This window comes from Sprattus sprattus, assembly GCF_963457725.1.
Source record: "Sprattus sprattus genome assembly, chromosome: 1".
NCBI classification, from domain to species: Eukaryota; Metazoa; Chordata; class Actinopteri; order Clupeiformes; family Clupeidae; genus Sprattus; species Sprattus sprattus.
In genome coordinates, this window is record NC_137920.1 from 75293026 (window position 1) to 75313428 (window position 20403).

The following is a 20403-nucleotide window of genomic DNA, read 5'->3' on the forward strand; positions in this document are numbered from 1 at the left end:
CCAGCATGAGCAGGACGTTGCCAGCCTTCAGGTCCCTGTGGATGATCTTCTTGCTGTGGAGATACACCAGGCCCTCCAGCATCTGTCTGCAGATCACACGGATCTGAGGCTCCAGGAGGCCCCTGTCCAGCTCTGTCACAGACACAGACACAGGCACAGACACAGACACAGACACAGGCACAGGCACAGGCACAGGCACAGGCACAGGCACAGGCACAGGCACAGACACAGACACAGACACAGACACAGACACACAGACACACAGACACAGACACAGACACAGACACAGACACAGACACAGACATATGTTATGTCAAGTCACCTACTATAGAATCTAATGGCAAAGCTAGACAATACATTACCTACATAAATATATATATAATGTTAATAAAATGTAAATGAAAGGTCAACAAATTACATTTAGCTTCAATGTGCCTCTACCAACATCGATAAAAGGAACAAAAAGGGAACAAAATGAGCTTCAGACAGTGTATCAGTGTGAAGGCGTTTTGTTTTCTGACTGCTTTAACAACGTGAAGCACTGAGGAGCTATCCGCTAAAACACTGAGTCACTGAGGACAACACACCCCTTCTGTGGGGCTGCACTGTCAGAACCTCATCCCTGTTGGAAGCATATGCACTAGGGCTGCAACTATCGAATATTTTTGGAATCGAGTATTCTACCGAGTATTCCATCGATTAATCGAGTAATCGGATAAAACGTAAATCATTTGCCTCGAACATTTTTTGTAATCGAGTTACTCGAGTAACTCGAGTAATCGTTTCAGCCCTAATATGCACTGATAACATGCAAGAGCCCTCTGTACAATACGTGTTTGGATAGAGGCACCTTTTCTGTTCGTCAAAACTCAACGAGCACCTGAGCTGCACAGCGGAGGCCTGCACCCCAGGGTAAAATGAAGGGGCAGAAATAACGTTGTGTCAATCATACTGCCTTCCTTGGTCTTTGAATACAGGAAAACAGAGATTCCGAGTTAAAGGATTGCCTTGTTTTTGTTGGTTTTCTGATTGCAGACACATGCATAGCATAAGGCGTCACCTGGTCCAGCCCATTAAGGGCTGGTGTTAAGACAGTACCCTGCGAAATACCAAAGTGGTTTAACCCACACTTCCCCTCTAAAGGGTTGAGGTCCTAATTACCATCATCGAAAACATGACTAAGGGCTTCCATCACCATCATCGAAAACATGACTTAGGGCTTCCATCCAGAGCCTGAAAACATGATATTACCAGAAAAAAACAGAACTTGACTTAAAAGAAAAACTTACCCAACATAGTGGCATCCACAGCCCCCCCAGGACAGAACTCGATCATGATCTGTGGGGAAGAGAATGCGAGATCTTGAGAGCGAGTCAGTCTTGTCAAATTGAATTGCAAAACATATAATGAAATATGATGACCCACATTTAGGGGGGGTTGGGAAAAAAATAAATTTCACAGCAAGTTGGCCGCACTGCTCAATTTAGGCCCGACATCAAAAAGGCTTTCTGCAGAAAATTCCGACTTTAGCGAAGCCAAACGAACTGCGTCTCAGTCGTTTAGGCGGCATACACACGTTCCCCCTGCCAAGTTCAATTGGTAGTCTGACACTCCGACTTAATTAAAGCCCTAAACGGGGAATTCAAGGCACTAAATCACTGCACTCAGGGGGGTTTGGAGTCTGGGAAGCGTATTTTCAGGAGCCCAAAAGCAGAAACGCTCAAAACTAAACATGGGATTAAGGGAAAGGGCAAAAAGAGTTTTTTTTTTTCTTTATCTCTCTCTCCAGCTAAATTAAGGGACCACTGAAAAAAAAAAAAAAAAAAAAACAGACCAAAAATAGCTAACAAAGTCACAATAACAAAACACACAAATACATGTTACAGGCTATGGAAGCCACTACCCTTGGCACAGACAAAAAAAAAACCTGGCATCAACACTAGCTGTGATCGTAGCGTTAGCTGCTGTTAACTGCGGTTTGCTGGGCCAATAACAAGCTGAGGGAGGAAATAAACCCTCCCCAGAGAGAGAGCCGCGAGTCTTTAATACAACAGCATCGCGATCACAACGCCCTGGTTTGACACATTCCTCCAGCGACCACAAGAGCTCTTCTCATGCACAGACAGAGCCCAGCATCAGAGAGAAGCGCGGATGTCACTACGGCCTCTTCACTATTAGTCAACCACCGAAACACAAACATGAAAAAAAAACACCAGCAACGCTTGAAGCCAAAAAAGAAATAATATAAAAGGGGTGTAGGGAAGTTGCTGCTTCCATATTTAAGCCTATTCGCATTTATTAGAATTCTTGTGTTGTATTGTTTTAAGGGGTATCAGGGGTCTTGTATGTAAGTGGATTTGCGAGAAGAGCAATTCATCTAAAGTATGTTGTTTAAGCATCAGATTTGCACTCTGCTGTGAGAGGAAACTAATGTAGAATCTCTTTAATTTTTTTTTACTAGCACGTAAGACAAAAGAGAGACGTGAGTGTTTTCTTGGCAAGAGGGGCCGGGGCACTTCAACGTGTCACCGGCAGACTCACTTTGACAGAGGGCCGCCTCTCAGAGTGAGAGTGAGAGTGAGAGTCAGGGGCCAAAGCCTCTTTAAGCCCATCAGTCCACGCCACTGGTGAGGCTGTGTTTGTGACACCTCGGACATGCATGTGGATATGAGTGTGTGTGTGTGTGTGTGTGTGTGTGTGTGTGTGTGTGTGTTTGTGACACCTCGGACACCAGGCTACTTGGGGGGGTGGGAGCGAGCGGGAGTAATGACTCGCATAAACAACCCTGAGGTGACTTCCTGTTGGCCAAGGCCTCACCCTACTACCCTGAGGTGACTTCCTGTTGGCCAAGGCCTCACCCTACTACCCTGAGGTGACTTCCTGTTGGCCAAGGCCTCACCCTTCTGCCAAGAATGTCAGCCCTTCATTTCCTCCATTGCAGCCGTCATATTCATGACATGCGTGTCAGCGTATCCTTCCAAAACAGACACAGATCTCAGGCCAGACTCCATACTGTATAGTTATACAAGATCATATACTTGATATACTGAAACTTGACAGTACAGACCGATATACTGACTAACAAACAATGGCCTCACAAACAAACTTTGTTATTATATGAACGTTATAATTAGTCCTGGAATTAGAGATAATGTTCAAAAGTACTTCAAGCTTTTTGATAATATTTGCGTTGCACTCATTAGCATAGTAACATTATACTAAGAGATATTGAATATCAAATGTTCTCGAAATCTTTACTGCGTATATTGCACAGTAAATGCAAACTCCACTGCTTACTAAAATGAAACTATGGGTCCGGGTTTCAACCCTGAGTTTAAACGGAAGTTAAGAACAGAACCTTAATGCTAAATACTACTTAGTGTGTGTGTGTGTGTGAGTTTGACATCTTGAGCCTTGCAGCCACAGAACAGGTCTTCAGAAGAGCGCCCCGTTCTTCAAGGACACTAATCTCTGCAACATACCTGTGCGGTGAGGTCACAATCACGTAACGCCATGGCGACAGAGCAAAGACAGCACACTCTGTCTGAGTTGTCATAACACCCGAGGGCCCTCGGAGACCCATTCATCACCCCTCTCTGCTTTGACACGGCCGTCACACAAACCAATGGGAGCACTGATAAGGCATGCCTGGGCCCAAACACTCTCCAGTGTGATGGACAACAGGCCGCACATGCTGAAAAAAGGAGTTCACCAGTGGTGAATGAGGGGGAATGAGGAGTTTGACACCTAAAAAACACTCCCTTTTATAAGACGACTGCTCTCTGACAGCACCTAACAAACATGTTTGTGTGGCGTGTGTGTGTGTGTGTGTGTGTGTGTGTGTGTGTGTGTGTGTGTATAGGCGCTGGAGAGATGTCAGGTGGTGTGGGTGTCAGCAGACAGCCCTGAGACAAAGAGCCACTAATTTGAGAGGGTTGCAGATATTTCAGGAATCCTCAGCAGCAGATGATGCGCTCGGCTTGGCCCTCAGGTGAGAGAGAGGCCGCCAAGCCGGTCAGACTGCATGCACGCCACGAGTGACTGGTGACGGAGATGAAGACACACACACACACACACACACACACACACACTCACACTCATACAAACACACACACACACACACACACACACACACACACATATTTATATACACACACAGACACTCACACTCATACAAAAACACACACACATACACACATATTTATATACACACACACACACACACACACACACACCCTTGGGTGACATTCTTTCACCACCTACACGTCCTACTTTCCGTCCTATCGAGTCCAGCTGAGATCAGTGCAGTGGTTCTGCTTAAGGTTTCTTCCTGCCTAACAGGGAGTTTTTTCTTGCCCCTGTTGCCATTGTGCATGCACTAAGGGGGTTTAGGCTCAGGGCTCTGTTAAGCTCCTAGAGGCAATTGAATTGTTATGGCGCTATACAAATCAAATTGAATTGAATTGAATATAAGTTATAGCGCAAAAACAACAAAAACACTTAGGAATGCTAACAACAATCAACTTAAAAAGAGAGAGAGAGAGAAAGAGAGAGAGAGAAGATAAATTCAATTAAGACCATTAACCTAATAGCATATTAACTTAAATAAGATATGAGATCAGATCTCAAACTCTATTGTTCTTTAAAGATATAAAAGTGTGAATAATAGATTGGTGTTGACGGATACAGTTTCGCTGCTGCACCTACGTTCTATAACAGCTTTCAGGCAGCAGTGTAATCATATTTAAAGGACATCACCTGGGTGGCTCTAACAGATGTCCTGTGCAACTTAACCAGTATCAAATGACACACACACACACACACACACACACACACACACACACACACACACACCACACACACACACACACACACTAATTCTTTCAAACTCACAGAAACAAACACATTTAGCCCGGCAGCTAGCGGCATTTTTAAAAGGTGCTGCTTGCCCATTCTGCTGTTGCCCCCAGCCCTACTACACCAGTGTGATTCTGAAGACAGAAGACGCAAGAACATGTTTCCACGGCATGAACTTGTGTCAACGGTGGTTTGTGTGGGTTTAATGCATGTCAACAAGCGATTAAACGCCCAAAAAAGAGGAACTAGATTCATACACTGTCAATCTTGTCTTACATCATCATTGTTGGACAACCATAGACTGTAACCTGCACATTTATCATCCACCAGTTTCCCTGAGAATGCAGTTGACATTAACATGATGATGATGATGCAGGATGACACAGAGTGCTGTATGCAGTCAAATATAAAGTGGCTGGGCTGTTGATTACCAGAGGAGTTGGTCTTTAAGGTCTGACAGAGGAGCCTTTCCTCTACCTTCTGCTAGCCTTTCCTTTAGAGGAAGAGAGAGAGAGAGAAAGAAAGAAAGAAAGAAAGAAAGAAAGAGAGGGAGAGCGAGAGAGCGAGAGAGAGAAGGAGAGGTACCGCAGACTCGCTCCAACCCAAACACATCACACAGCGTGTTGGTTATCAGTTTCCACATCATCAGTATCCACTGACAGCGTGCTTACGGGAGAGGCTACTTTCTCCGGGGGGGGGGGGCGGGATGAACACGCTCAATGACAGGCGTTTAGAGCAGGGCAGTAAATGTAGATGTAGATCTGCTAGAGACTTATTGCATCTATATAAAAGACACTAGACTGTTTTAAGACTGGCCTAAAAACCTTTTTATTCATAAAGGCATTTCCTACTTTTTAAAAAATGTATACATTTTCTTAAACTGTCCTTTTGTCCTTTAGCACTCTGAGATTCTGCTTGAATGAAGAGTGCTCAACAAATAAAATGAATTATTATTATTATTTATTATCTTTATTGAGTCTAAACAGTGTGGCCCTCATAGTGTTCAGAGAGCCAGAGTGAATGAATGGGCTGCAGCATGAGAGGCCTTCACTACTGAGTCAATAGATGGAAATGTCAGGACTGAGAGCAGAGAGCAGGGAGCCAAAGGCCTTGTCTTTCTCACACTGCCCTACTACAGGCTGAGACACACACACACACACACACACACACACACACACACACACACACACACACACACACGACTAAAGGCTGACACTACAGGCCACTGGATTTCCCCCGAAACAAAAGCTCTCTCTCATTCTCTCTCCTTCCCTCTTTCCTTCCATCCCTCTCTCTCTCTCTCTCTCTCTCTCTCTAGCTTCACTTCCCTCTCTCCATCCTCCCCTCTGTCTCTCCCTCTCCTTCCATCCCTCTCTCTCTCTCTCTCTCTCTCTCTCTACATTCCTCTCTTTCAGTTCCCCTTTTCTACAGCTCTCTCTTCCTCTCCCTGCCATCTCCCTCCTTCTCTCTCTCTTGCTCTCTCTCTCTCCCTCCTTCTCTCTCTCTTGCTCTGCCTCTCTTTTGCTCCCTCTCTTTAAAAGAACGTAGCGCACCATTTAGGCAACTCCTTCCGTACTCCGTCTCCGTACGTACGACACGCTGGAGACACGTCCTGTTCAGTGCTGCCCATCACTTCAGACATGTGTCTTGGGCACTGACGTGTAAACACGCTAGGCTAGCTGGCTCCTTCCTTTGCTTCCCACTTTCTAAACGACAAGATGCCTCATCTAGAACGTAAACAAGCATGGTTTACGACACATCCTGACGGGGACAGGATGCCAAGGGCAACGACTTGCCAGATGGAAACATGTTTATACGGCGAGAGAGACCCCACGAGACCGCCTGATGTCGCGTCTAGAAAGGGTGCCTTTTTTGGAGTGCTGTTTTGTTTTGTTTCTCAGGCCCCGATGTCTCAGATTTGCGGCTATTTTTCGTTTAATGTGTCAACCGGAGAAATGCTCTGCTTTCTCAAGGTCTGGCACACCTAACCCTTAACCAGCCGATCAAACGAGGAAGGTTGTAAATAGTCCGAGATTAAGGGCTCCTTAAGATAAACAGACTATAGCAAACAGCAGTGAGGCTGAAAAACACAGAGGCTCACCCACCAGAGAGAGAAAGAGAGAGAAAAAGATAGAAAAAGAGAGAGAAAGAGAGAGAAAGAGAGAGAAAGAGAGAGAAAAAGAGAGAAAAACCCTCAACACCACCCAAGGTACGGTCAACTAAGGAAGTGTGTGTGGTCTGAGATCTCGATGTCTGCCACAGACAAACGGCGTTTCTGCTGAACACTGCAGGCTGACACACTTCCTAAAGTGCAGAAAATGAAAAGGTGCCGTTTCACCCTCATGAAATTCCACAAATGCCAGGGTGGCGCCCCAAAACCTCACAAGGGGGGTGGTCGAAACCGCTTTTGCACGGTCCTCCCATCCTTCTGCCGGTTAGGAGAAACTTGACATGAAGGCGTTGCCTGGTCAGACTAAATCTCCCAGACACGGCATCCAACCTTGCAGTGAAGGTGCTGGAAATGGATGACTGGGAGGGATGGCCAGCACGTGTTTTCGAAACACACAGCTCAGTTTCACAGGGTGTGCACTGATAAAACTAAAGACGCTAACAATCCAACAATACACTCATCTAATTTCTTTGTTTATTTCATGTCTCTAATTTATTGTATGTTATTCCATCCCTAAAATTCTACTAATATTGTTGCTGTCAAATAAACAGTTCTGAGTTCTGAATACAGACGCTAACAATCTATACCGGTAGGTTATGGAACGAGAAGATAGATAAATATGGGTCGAAATGGACTTCACCTGGCCTTTGCCTGTATGAAGATTTGCTTTGGTGCCGCAACAAGCGGAAACTGAACCCACACACCCACTTCCCCCTCAAGTATCAAAAGTCTTCCGTCACGCAGCGCTGCTCTTACCCAGAGTTTGGTGTCATGGTAGAAGGCGTCGAGCAGCTTCACGATGTAGCGGTGGTCACACGAGGCCAAGATGTCGATCTCCACTATGTAGTCCTCGAGCTCCTCGTCACACTGGGTCTCAATCACTTTGGCAGCAGCCAGAGCCCCGGTCTCTTTATTTTTGGCCTGCATAAAACACACAAAGCGTTACTTTAACACTGTTAATAAAAACGTTACGTTAACACTGTTAATAAAAACGTTACGTTAACACTGTTAATAAAAACGTTACGTTAATACTGTTAATATAAAAAGTTATGTTAATTACGTTAATAATAACGTTAGAGCATATTTTACTCTAGGAGGTATTCAGGCATAGAGTGCCTATGGTAACACTGTAGACAAGCACATCTGTAGGCAAGAACCTGAGGTACACGGACTAGTTCAATGTAATAATGTAATCTACAATATCTGGAGTACAAATGTTCTGTTCTGTGTAAAAGAGACATCACTTGATTTTGCCAAAGTACTGAGTGCATTGAAAACACACATTACACCAGCAGTGTATGAAGTGAAACTAAACTCTACATATCACACATGTGTATATCATCTCCTGATCATATCATTGCCGTGGGACCGGAAAAGCAGTATGTGAATTTCAAACTCAAGGTGCCAGTTCTCTCCTGTGTGACTAAGGAGGGGAAGGTCGAATCATATTCACGGTGGCAGCAGTTTTAAAAAGAACACACATATTTGCAGCGTGTGTGAAGCTGCTAAGGTGGGGCCACACGAGGTTAACCGTGGATGTCCTATTCGAACGGAAATAAGAATGCAGAACCAACAACGTGATTGTGGTTGACTTCTGTTTTATGGTCGGCAAGAGAATACATTAACCTGTGAGCCTCGGATTCACAAAATAATATCATCATTTAGGGTAAATATTAAGTACCTTAAGGAGTTTATTAACTACTTTACTTTACTCTTCATGGCAGGTGGGTAACAGACTGTTGATGGCCTTTGAAGGACTGATAACAATAAAATGTGTCATGTCAAATACACTTTCCAGGGTCACACACACACACACACACACACACACACGCACACACGCACACACACGCCCACACAGGCACACACACACACACACACACACACACACACACACAGGCAACGAACGTTGTCGCATTGCCAAAAACACTCCCAACACCAGCGTGTGTGTAATTAAAATCTTGCTTAACCACACTTCACTGAGTGAAACAGGAAAGAACCTCCACACCAGTCACACCCGTCACAGAAACACGAGCAAACCACAGCAGTAAACAACTCTGAGCAGAGCAGAGCGTTTTGAAGCCCGACTAAGGTATCTACTCTGTAAAGAGGACTCTAAAAAAAGGACAGAATCACAGCCATTCAATGGGCAAAGTTCAAATAAAGGATGACTGATAGATCGTGTCCATTTTTGAACCCCAACTAAGGTATCTACTCTCAGAAAGAGGACTCTAAAAAAAGGACAGAATCACAGCCATTCAATGGGCAAAGTTCAAATAAAGGATGACTGATAGATCGTGTCCCATTTTTGAACAAGGAAATCACAGGACCCGGAGACTGTGCTTTGAGCAGAATGTTACATTCCTTGGGTTTGTCGCAGGGTGCGGGTGAGCTTGCTATTCTGGCAACATGTAAACTTGATAAAGTGGCGTCTTAAGAGAGATTAGGGAGGGAGGAAAGAAATCAAAAAAATGAGAGAGAGAGTGAGAGAGAGAGCAAGAGCAAGAGAGAGATAGAGAAAGTAAGAGAGTGTGAGAGAGAGCGAGAGAGAGAGTGTGAGAGAGTGAGAATGAGAGAGAGAGTGAGAGAGAGAGAGCAAGAGCAAGAGAATGAGAGAGAGAGAGAGAGAGAGAGAGAGAGGGAGAGGGAGAGAGTGGGAGTGAGAGTGAGAGTCTTTGAGAGAGAGAGAGAGAGAGAGAGAGAGAGAGTGAATCCTCTGTTCCTCTCCATGGCCCTGTACTGTAGATGGGAGTCAGACTAAACAGCACTGCTGGGGTCCTGTGCCTCAAGGGCTTCTGGGAAAACATCTGGGTAAACAGTGCGGTCACGCACATATAGAGGGGCGAGCCCACCTTTTTTCATCACAGGGACATGGGAAAGCACTTGATCCTTCGTTACTCTCTCTTAATAAAGGTCAAAATGACAGCGTAAATAAAATTAAAAAACTGACTGAGAGCCAGAAGCCTGACCATCACAGGAGGTTTAGATAACATGGATATACTGAGATGAACTCCAACGTCCAAGTGGCTACCCAGTGTTGTGTCAGGTTTTAAGACTGATATCAGATTTAAATCTGGACTGTGGTACTGAGTTGAGCAAGAGGATGAAATGAAATACCAACGTCCACTTATGACGGGCTATCAGCTATTGTGGTTCACTACCCTTCAAAATGGCAGAAACTGCAAAAACTACTAGATCAGGTGACAGAAAAGAAAAAAGACACACACTCAATCATTACTGTTTGTTATGGCCTAAACAACTTGCATTTCTAAACCCAAACAGACAGGAATATGAACTAAATCAAATAAATAAATACCTCCAACTCAAAGAGCTGACTTTCAGGGCAAGACAAAGAAAATAAGAAAGAAAAGTTGCACCTTGAGCAAATAAATCTCACCCGTGGACAAATGCAACTCAACCTGTTGCCTCCCCACACACACACACACGCACACGCACACGCACACACACGCACACGCACACACACGCACACGCACACGCACACGCGCACACGCACACGCACACGCACATGCCCACACTTTCTTTGCCCCACCTTTTCAAGTTCAGAGTGGGAGGGTAAACACAGTCACAGAACCTCTTAAAAAGCCCAGCACCCTGCATGCACCTGAAGTCCGTTAGCAGGATCACATGTCTTAGCCCACCCCCTCCCTCCCTCTCCAGATCTCTGTCTGCTACGCTGTTGGTGTCGTTTGGGTACGGATAAGTATGAACCTTTTAAGGAGTCCGTGCTCCATATGATGGTTCAATAACGGGGTTTTAAAAAGTCTCTCTCTCCCTCAGACTCTCTCGCTACATGGGGAGAAAGTTCACAGCCTATCCCGTGCACAGATACTGCACTGCACTCAGCCAGATAGCATGTGACCGAGCGCTCAGATCAGGACGGGCCCCTGCTCACTGGGAAGGCCAGAGTAGCACGTAGCTACGTAGTATGTTCATGTTTGCAAAGCTATTCCTGGAGAACGGTGTTGATTTAGCGCAGAAAATAACACGTTACTTCTTACTCTGTATGTCTCTCTTTCTATGTCTCTCTCTTCCTCTCTCTGTATGGTTCTATGTCTCTCTCCCTCTGTATGGCTCTCTCTCTCTCTCTCTCTACGTCTCTCTCTATGCCTCTCTCTCTCTATGTCTCTCTCTCTCTGTATGTCTCTATGCCTCTCTCCCTCTCTGTATCTCTCTCTCTCTTCCTCTTTTTTTCTACCTCTCTCTCTCTCTCGGCACAAGCACAGGTTTAGCTGTGACTTGGAATTCAGACACACTGTCGCACTCACTGTCCTTCCATTTAGCGATTGCTCCCTACTAACGCATTCAAAAGGGCAGTTCCCTTCTACTTCATTCTTACTCTTTATCCCAGAAGCAGCACCTATAATGTTGACAGAAACTGATTTACCGCGTCCTCCCCGCTGTTTCTCTAAGCCTTCAGCCAGCCAGGCTAATTCCCCCTATGTGGACTCATAGAATGCAATCCACTGCCTGGCTTTGGGGTACTTAGGGGCATCAGTCATGTCACATCACCTCAGGCCTCCACCGCAGTAGTATTAATGGGACACACACACACACACACACACACACACACACACACACACACACACACACACACACTCACCACCTAAACCCCACAGCAGTATTAATACACAGACACACACACACACACACACACACACACACACAGACACAGACACAGACACACACACACAGACACACACACACACACACACACACACACACACACACACCGCAGTAGTATTAATGGATTAAGGAGACCCTAGGTGGGGTGAAGTTCAACCACAGAGGTCTTGGGAAGAGAGCGCTGGAGTGAAAAAGCATCTCAACATTTCAAAAAACAAAACCACTCTACCCTCTCCTCTTTCAAGCAATTGATTCCCCCAAAAAACATCAAATGCACCATGGCATTACGCTTTTGTTCTTTGTCCTTGTCCCTGACTGTTAACCGTGCCATTGTTCCCCACTTCTAAGTCGCTCTGGAGAAAAGCCAAATGACTAAATGTAAACGTAAAACATAATAGCAATGTGCGATCTGCGTGTGAAGTTGTGTAAGAAGGTGAATGCCACCATAAATAAATGATCTGTTCGTGTTCGAAAGAGAAGCAGAGCTGGCATGCAGCGAGAGAGAGGATATTTCACACACGTTAAAATGTGTGAGGCTAAATTACAAGCTGTCCAGTCCAGTGACTGCCGCCTCGTTTCTGATGTGGCTTTTTTAAATTCCTTCACGATATAAAATGTGTCTTTCCTGTCCCCTCCCAACGCTTTTCACTGTCACCCCCTTCACATGACCGAGGGTTTCACAACCTCCGGTTAACACTGCTCTTGTCTTGTGCTGGAGAGGTCGTGTTAAGGAGTTCAATCATTAGCAGAACGCACGGTGTGGCGACACAGCAAAACCCAGATGCACTAACACACAAACACAGTACAAAGACACTAGCAGGCAGACACACACACACACACACACACACACACACACACACACACACACACACACACTACGGAGATAGTGGTTCTCCAGAGGGTCTGGCACAAGTCATGACCCATCTCTGAAAGGGTTCCAAAGGCAGGGCACTGACGTGGGCTAGGTCAGTAAATATGGAGATGACTGTGTGTGTGTGTGTGTGTGTGTGTGTGTGTGTGTGTGTGTGTGTGTGTGTGTGAACTGAATGGCATTGTTTCAGCAGATCAATAGGAGATCAATAGCAGATCAATAGGACTGTTTCGCAAGATCAAAGCATTCTAATCAAACAGCGTTTGGGTTGGGTTTAGATAGGTCTTATTTTGAAGTGTCGTGGCTAATTACTTTGTGTGGTGCACATCACGTCGTACTTGTTGATCATTAATCGGATGTATACAAACATCAACTAGCAGTTTCTCCAAATAGCTCCTCAGGGAAACTGGTAAAACACGACTTAAAGACAGCAAGGAACTAAAGAAAGAAAGAACAACGCACGCACGCACGCACACACACACGCACACACGCACACACGCACACACGCACACACGCAGACACACACACACACCACCTAAACCCCACAGCAGTATTAATACACACACACAGACACAGACACACAGACACACAGACACACAGACACACAGACACACACACACACACACACACACACACACACACACACACACACACACACACACACACACACACACACACACACGCCCTCCGTGGAAGACCCTTATCATGGGAGTTGCAGCATTCCTGAGTGCTGCTGATTAGGGGACTGGGCTTCACCGGCACATCCACGTGATTTCACCAGGCAGGGTTCCCCGTCATAAACATCACACCACTGTAACACTGTAACCCGCCTTGGTCTCGCCACATCTGTGTTCTTATTCAAAGATAGCTTGGGTGGTGTACGGAATTTTTATATAGCCAATATAAAGATCATAGAATATTGATTCAGTCTCAGAAGTACTTTGATTGTACAGTGGACAAAACAACCTGTTCTGCATGAGAGCCGCCCTCTCTTTTCCAATACATAGAGTCATGATGTCAGGTCACTGAACTTTGACTAACTTATCGCATTCTTAGACAAAACCAGGACTGGGTTGGTGACACATATCTGTGTCACATACTTCAATAAGATAAGATAAACTATGGTAGATCACATCCTTCCAATGTTGAGAGAGAAATATGGAGAAACTAGTATTTTTTCCGCTTTCAGTTAACAGAAAAAAATCTGAAAATTTTCAAAACAGATCCAATCGAAAAACATATTAGAAATGGTTTATGTCTATGTACTACTTAATGATAAAGGCTACAGAGACAAGTGCCGAAACAGAGTCCAAGCAATTTCAAACTTTTTCAAACATTTCCAACAAAAATTCAAAAAGAAAATCACTAGTAAATCTCCTTTCCACTCCACACAGATGACGGATCCCAGCTTTGTCATCACACTGAACACTGTTCCAGCACTCTTTTTCCCAAACATCTCTGACACACTCTGACAAGACAAACTGGTCAGTACTTGTCAAATACCACCATCCTACACAACAGGTAACAGAGATTAATGGGCTGCTTCCCCAGCTCTTGGCCCGGCTCGACTCTGTGTTGTGCAAGGGATGAGGGGGGGGAAGTCTCTTTGGACTTGATAACGGGGATGGATGGATGGTGTGCCAGTGAAGCAGACGTAGGTTTCAATGCCAAGCGAGAGACAGGAAGTCTTGGCAGACTGGAACTTTTAGAGGTAGCTGCACTTACAGAGCACTACAACTTCTTCCCTTTGCTCTAGGCACGTCAGTATTTGTTTACTAGGCACTTGTCAGATTTACTAGAACTAGTGGTGTTCAAACCAGTTCAGTGGGGCTCAAACTAGTTCAGCTGTGCTAGTGTTGCTACAGCTAGTTTAGCGGTGCTAAACCCAGTTCAGTGGTGCTACAGCTAGTTTAGCAGTGCTAGAACTAGTTAAGTGGTGCTAGAACTAGTTTGGCGATGCTATAGAGCCAGTTTAGTTAGCTCTTGTCGGATCTCCTTACTTAGAGTAGCTTTGTTGTTGTACTTCAAGTGTAAGTGGCTTTGAATTGAAGTATCTGCTCAATGAATAAATAAGTACATTTAGGGGCTCTAGGGTCTCATCTCATTAAAAAAGGCTTAAAGCGCAATTGCTCCTCAAGGCCTGAGTATTGTCTTGACTGCGACAGCGCAAACATTAGGAAAAGCTTCATCCAATTGCACTTCAGAACGTCTAGCCCAGGCATTAACACTGAAGTACGGTTTCCAAGCAAGCATCCTAATTCCAATCACTTTTCCTGCTTGGTCTGAAAATGGGCACGGGGAAGAGAAATTTGAGAAGAGTACAAACCCAAGCAACGAGGGTTTCCCTTAGGGAATCAAACCGCTAGCCTATTTCTGACCGCAAGCAGGCTAATACTCAAATGAAGAGAGCGCCTGTGGTCGATGTTTTAAGTGATGGACATGTTACAGATTGTCGTTTCATCCTTTAATCGACTGTGAATGTAATACCATTCCATTCTCCATTGTGTGTGCTCTGTTGTAAAACCACAAAGTGTAACTGTGGCCGCAGACACCGAAGGGGCCACTTGACTACACAAAGCGCAGAGGGTGATCGATGGAAAGTCTTTTTCTAAGCAGTAGAGTGGCCCTTTTCTCCACCCATCGAAACCAAGGCGCATTCTTGCTTCCTCCTACTCTTTCGCAGAAGTGCTGCACGGCTTATGCATAGGGAGGGGTGAGGCATCACTAACTGAGGAACACGTGTGTCCCTTGGGGGTTTTCAGGCCTGTGGGCTAGACTAGAACACTGAGCCAGGGGCCAAAAGACCGCTTGAGAGAAGAAGAGTCCTCTTCAAGAGGAAAGAAATTAAGCACCCTCACAGGCCAGAGAAGACTGTCGTTGTGGCTTTTTCTTTTTATTGTTGGTTGTTGACTCATTGATGGGGATTAATTCAAAGTGACAGAGCAAAGACTCAAATATAGTCAAATGTATTAGAATGTAGATTTGAAAAGGCTTGAATATTTAACAGCTGTTCAGAATCAATTGTGAAGTAAATAGTGTATTCCTGTTAAGATGAGTGTTCTTAAACCCACCAAAGAACGTTTGTACTGATGCTGATATTGTACATTAGTACCCTAAGTATTTTGATGGCATCACAATTACTCATAACCACGAAACTAAAGCGTGTTTCTGAGCACATACCCCTCAGTCAATCATGTTTCAATTTTTTTTTGCTTTGAGCATGTTAAGACTCCAGGTGCAGTCTTAATGAGAAGGTAATAAAAGTGGTCGTAACTTATCCATGACATCACAGCGAAATGTCAAAAGCGTTCCATATACTCGTCTAAGACATGTAGGCTATCCTCTCAAACGGACTCCAAACAGCAATAGTTATCAATACATTCTGTAGGGACAAAACATTATGAACTTTGAATGCTTCGCCGACATGGTGAATATTCAGATGTCTTAAATCCGAAAGGCTACGGCAAACTCACCTTGTAAACTTTGCCAAACGCCCCGTCTCCCAGTTCTCCAATGATTTCCCATATGTCGTTTGGGTTAACATCCCGACGAACATGTGGATATTGCTTTACCTTCTTCTTAACGTCGAGAGAAGACAGTCGCAGTATTTTACTGAATTTAGCGAAAGCCATTCTAACTTTGAAGTTCAAAAGTTTTAAGGTAAAACTCTTTCTAAATATCCAGTTTAAAGCCACCTCTGACCGTAGCCTACCTTACCCAAACTATTCTTTTTTTGTATTTCAAAGCAATTAATATGAGAACCCCAGGTTACTCATATAATTCCGACCGCTCAAAAAAATTGACTTAAAAACAAGAAAGGCGATCCATATTCTTCTCTGTAGCGGTAAACATTCATTCCACTCCGCATGAGTCTGCCCGAGCATAGTCCAGCGACAAGCCACTGCGCTTATGAAATAATGTCATCATGTCACACACATGACTTGTTCACCTCCACACGTTGCCCACCTGCTGCAGGCGAACATCGAAGCGATTGATAGACTGTAAACTTGTCTGTTGTTCAAGCCCCACCCTACAACTTGCTCTACTCAAAGCAGTGTGGGAAATGTAGTGCACGAGAGTCGTACGTAGCTTACTTATTTCAAAGATGTGTTTACTCTAAACTCGAAAATTATTTAAATAGTGTGGTGTTCATTGAACAACTCACTACTGTCTGAACTAGTCTCAAAACTTTATTGAGAAGGGAATCTTTAAAATGTCTAAATTAACAATTAGGCTACTTAAATAATTAAATAAATAATCATACATGTTTTGCCTTTCCAGCTTTAACTCAAAGTTCAGGTCATTCGAGTTTTTATAAAAATAATTGTCCAATGCCAAATTACGGGACTAAACACTTTTCTATTGCTATAACATTGGTCTTTAGTATTCCAATACAGTCCTTTGTTCCTACTTGCATAATACCGCCACCTGGTGGTAATTTAATGTTCGGCTACAAGAGTAGGAATAGCTATTTTTTTCATTTTCAACCTATACACATTTCTATGGTAGTAAAAAAAAAAATACATAAATAGGGATTTGGAAGAGAAGAGAAGAGATTAGACCAAATATCTATTCAAGATCCAGCCTATTTGGCAAAACCATTTCAAGATAATTCAGGACTCCCTACACTTTTCAGATCAGTGTTTATCTGAGTCACTAGTTCACTGTCGTCCCGTAGCATGTCCAGCACTGTGCACGCTGGTAGATGCGTCCAGTTGATGAAAACATGAGCAGCAGGAAAAGGAGCTAATTCCCAGTACTGACCACAGTGTCTTGGCTTGAACCTAAAGCCCTTCATACTTTTTCTGCTTATAGCACCTTACCCGCACACTTAAACCTATCCATGTGTTTTAACTCCAAATCTGTATTCAACTCAGTTCAATATCTTAGGCCGCAAACTGGTGTTCTCATGCTTGGGTTCATAAGGAGATAACAAAACAATGTGTTTCTTATCAGCAAACTGGCGTCAGATGCAGCCAACATATTTTGGTTTTGGTGGGGAGATCTGCTGACGTTTATCTACATGAAACTGGCTCCAAAAACAATACAAACCACACTGATTCTGAGTAATTATGCTACTATAAATCTGTTCAACCAGATTAAACATTTCAACAATACTGTATGCATATTTCCCTCCTATACTACAACATGTTAAAGTAGGCTATCTTTTAATGGAACACACAGAATAGGGTAATAGAGATCTCATTCACTGTACTGTAACTGTCTATAAGCAAATAAGTATACTAATCTATAAATAGAACAGAATGAGAGCAAGAGTGTTCATTCATGACAGTATCTTATAAGACTATAAAGGCATTACTGGCAGCTACTCTCTGTACACAAAAGAACCGATCACAGTAAGAAAACATGAACTATGGTCTTAAAGATTCATCAAACTATGAACGATGAACTTTAAGTGTGATGTTCAAAGTGTGTGAGGGGGCGGTAGATGTTCACTAAACAATACAAATGACAACTTGAAAAATATTTATTTAAATGGTAGAGAGAAGTTTCTGAAAGAATAAAGATTGAAACAATCCAAACGTATACTGTGCATAGTCTACATTCTAGAGTTGATTATCAGTTGACCATTTATTCAAACTATCCTGCCAATCAAGCTCTTACAAAGAAAAAAAGCAAATGCCTTATTTGAGGGCACAGGGATAGCCATAGTGGTTTAAAATGTTGATGACGGGTCTTCCTACAAAGTTCTTTGTCCCATCTTATTTAATATCGCCACCTAGTGGTGGCTGACTTGCCTATCTCTCAGTTCTCTTGACCATACAAAGTTTTAAGATTTTTACATTTTATAGGTTAATTTACCTATAACATTTTTTACAATAACATGAATAAGATATAAATCTTCAGTGGTGAAAGGTTGTTTCTTTATAAAGCATGTAGTACATGTCATGAGTTCATGCTATTCCTGTATTTCCTAAATATGGGTAAAAATTAAAACCTGAAAACAAAATAACAACACAATGTTTTGTACTCAAAAGAGTCATCATTTTAGGAAGTTCTTGGTCCTCTCTCCAATGCAGCACAGTCATCAATAGTGAACACCAAGTCCTAAAAAAAAAAATTGCAAAGGAAACTTTAAAACACAATAAACCTAACACTAAAAAAAAAAATTGCCTGTAGATAAATACATAAAAGTTAAAACCATAGTGAAATTGAAACCAGCAACGATGCATACAGCCATTACATAATATAACTCTGTAAAGGGAATCTGGCTTTGCATGCATAATATTATTTCAACCTGTCAACATAACTGCTCAATGAAGTCTTTTTCTATATTTATGTCATTTATTAAAACATTTTATTCTTTGTTTCAAACTGAGAAAAATCTTCCCACTGTATTTTACTTCTCTATTATATTCAGTAAGATCCTTGGGATAGCCCTAATGGACGTGATTACTGAAGGGGAATGTACTGTCCCAAGGAAATAAAAACTCATCTTTCTGAATATAAAACACATTTGGTTATAAATAAATGTCTATTGGGGCCCTTATTTTTCCCCCGTAATGTTTTAACATTGTGATTATCATTATGTCCATGCACAAAGCACCTTAATAGTGGGTGTGTTATTGTGTGTGTGTGTGTGTGTGTGTGTGTGTGTGTGTGTGTGTGTGTGTGTGTGTGTGTGTGTGTGTGTGGGAGGAGGGCGATGAAATGAGTTGCAGTGTCTGAGCACACTGTGAAATGTGGAAGCCCAAATATACACACTCACTCACTGTGTGTGTGTGTGTGTGAGTGTGTGTGTGTGTGTGTGTGTGTGTGTGTGTGAGTGTGTGTGTGTGTGTGTGTGTGTGTGTGTGTGAGTGTGCGTGTGTGTGTTGTCTCCTCACCCCATGACACCTCTGGGAGATGATCATGTGAAGCTGTCGCAACTTCATGTGCAGCTCCTTAACCTTGCGCGTGTACGCACAGCGTCTCTGTCGCATGCGGTCGATCATCGCCATGAAGCTACGCATCGTCTCCATAATGCAAGAATTCTGCACGTCACAAGACAGTCCTTTTAACTCTGACACCCAGGAAAGTGACAAAGAGACAAAACTTCGAAGATGCCACCAGACTGACCAGACTATGGGAAGGTTGACCATACCTAATCACACATTGTCTCCATGATACAAACATTCGACCAAAGTCATGTTTTATGAATATACACTGGACTCAAGCATATTTACCAGTTTGATTAATGTGAAGTCAATTAGCTCATATGCTGGCAATAGTTTAAAAAAAGAGAAGTATCAGAGGCGTGATACTTACATGAACATCAATATACAGATAAGGCATGTGATCGGCACAGCGACCCTACAAAGCACAACATGTGAGATATATAGATTAGAGATAAAGACCCAACAGCACTGGCAAATGACTTCTACAATATGACATACAGGAACATTTAATTCAAGGAATTCCTTACAGTTTCATGGTCGTTCTTTATGTTGGACACACGCGCACTGACGTCCCTTCCCATGTCCAGAACCTTGGAGTAGCATGTCGGTGGGTGGGTCCAGTAGGGCGGAGGGCTGCACTGGACAAACGAGACGATCATCAGAAGGACGAGGCAGATCCCTGTTCTAGCCATGGTGACTGTGTTCTCACAACATGAACTTCAACATGAACTTCGTCGTCACACGTTTATATAGAACCTTCCAGAAAGACTTCGAACACGCCCACCATCAGGATGGAACACGAAAATTGGTGGTTGATTTCTCAACCCACAAACTTGCACAAAAAACAGACGCTTGGGTTACTTCATTTGAGAAGAGATATTTAATTCGATAGTGTCGACAATGTGTTCTTTATCAGTAAAAGTTGGCTTCGGTTGCAGCCCACATATTTTTGGCTTTGGAGTGGA

At 43.5% G+C, this 20403-nt stretch overlaps 2 protein-coding genes across 2 annotated transcripts in view; both read right to left on the reverse strand.

Annotated features, from left to right (window-relative positions):
* The window catches only part of stk10 (serine/threonine kinase 10), a 50487-nt gene extending 34099 nt beyond the window's left edge, over positions 1-16388 (reverse strand). The window contains 4 exon segments of the mRNA XM_080836495.1: positions 1-132; positions 1290-1338; positions 7784-7948; positions 16013-16388. The exon segment at positions 1-132 is cut by the window's left edge and continues 18 nt beyond it. Of these exon segments, the coding sequence (XP_080692621.1) occupies positions 1-132; positions 1290-1338; positions 7784-7948; positions 16013-16171 (505 nt within the window). The 5' untranslated portion in view covers positions 16172-16388.
* A 2160-nt stretch (positions 16389-18548) lies between these two features.
* cytl1 (cytokine like 1) lies at positions 18549-20130 on the reverse strand (the record flags this gene model as incomplete). The annotated part of the gene is made up of 4 exons (XM_080835605.1): positions 18549-18608; positions 19388-19534; positions 19809-19853; positions 19966-20130. The coding sequence occupies 4 exons, from the start codon at positions 20128-20130 to the stop codon at positions 18549-18551; spliced, it is 417 nt and encodes a 138-aa protein (XP_080691731.1).
* Between the last annotated feature and the right edge of the window lie 273 nt (positions 20131-20403).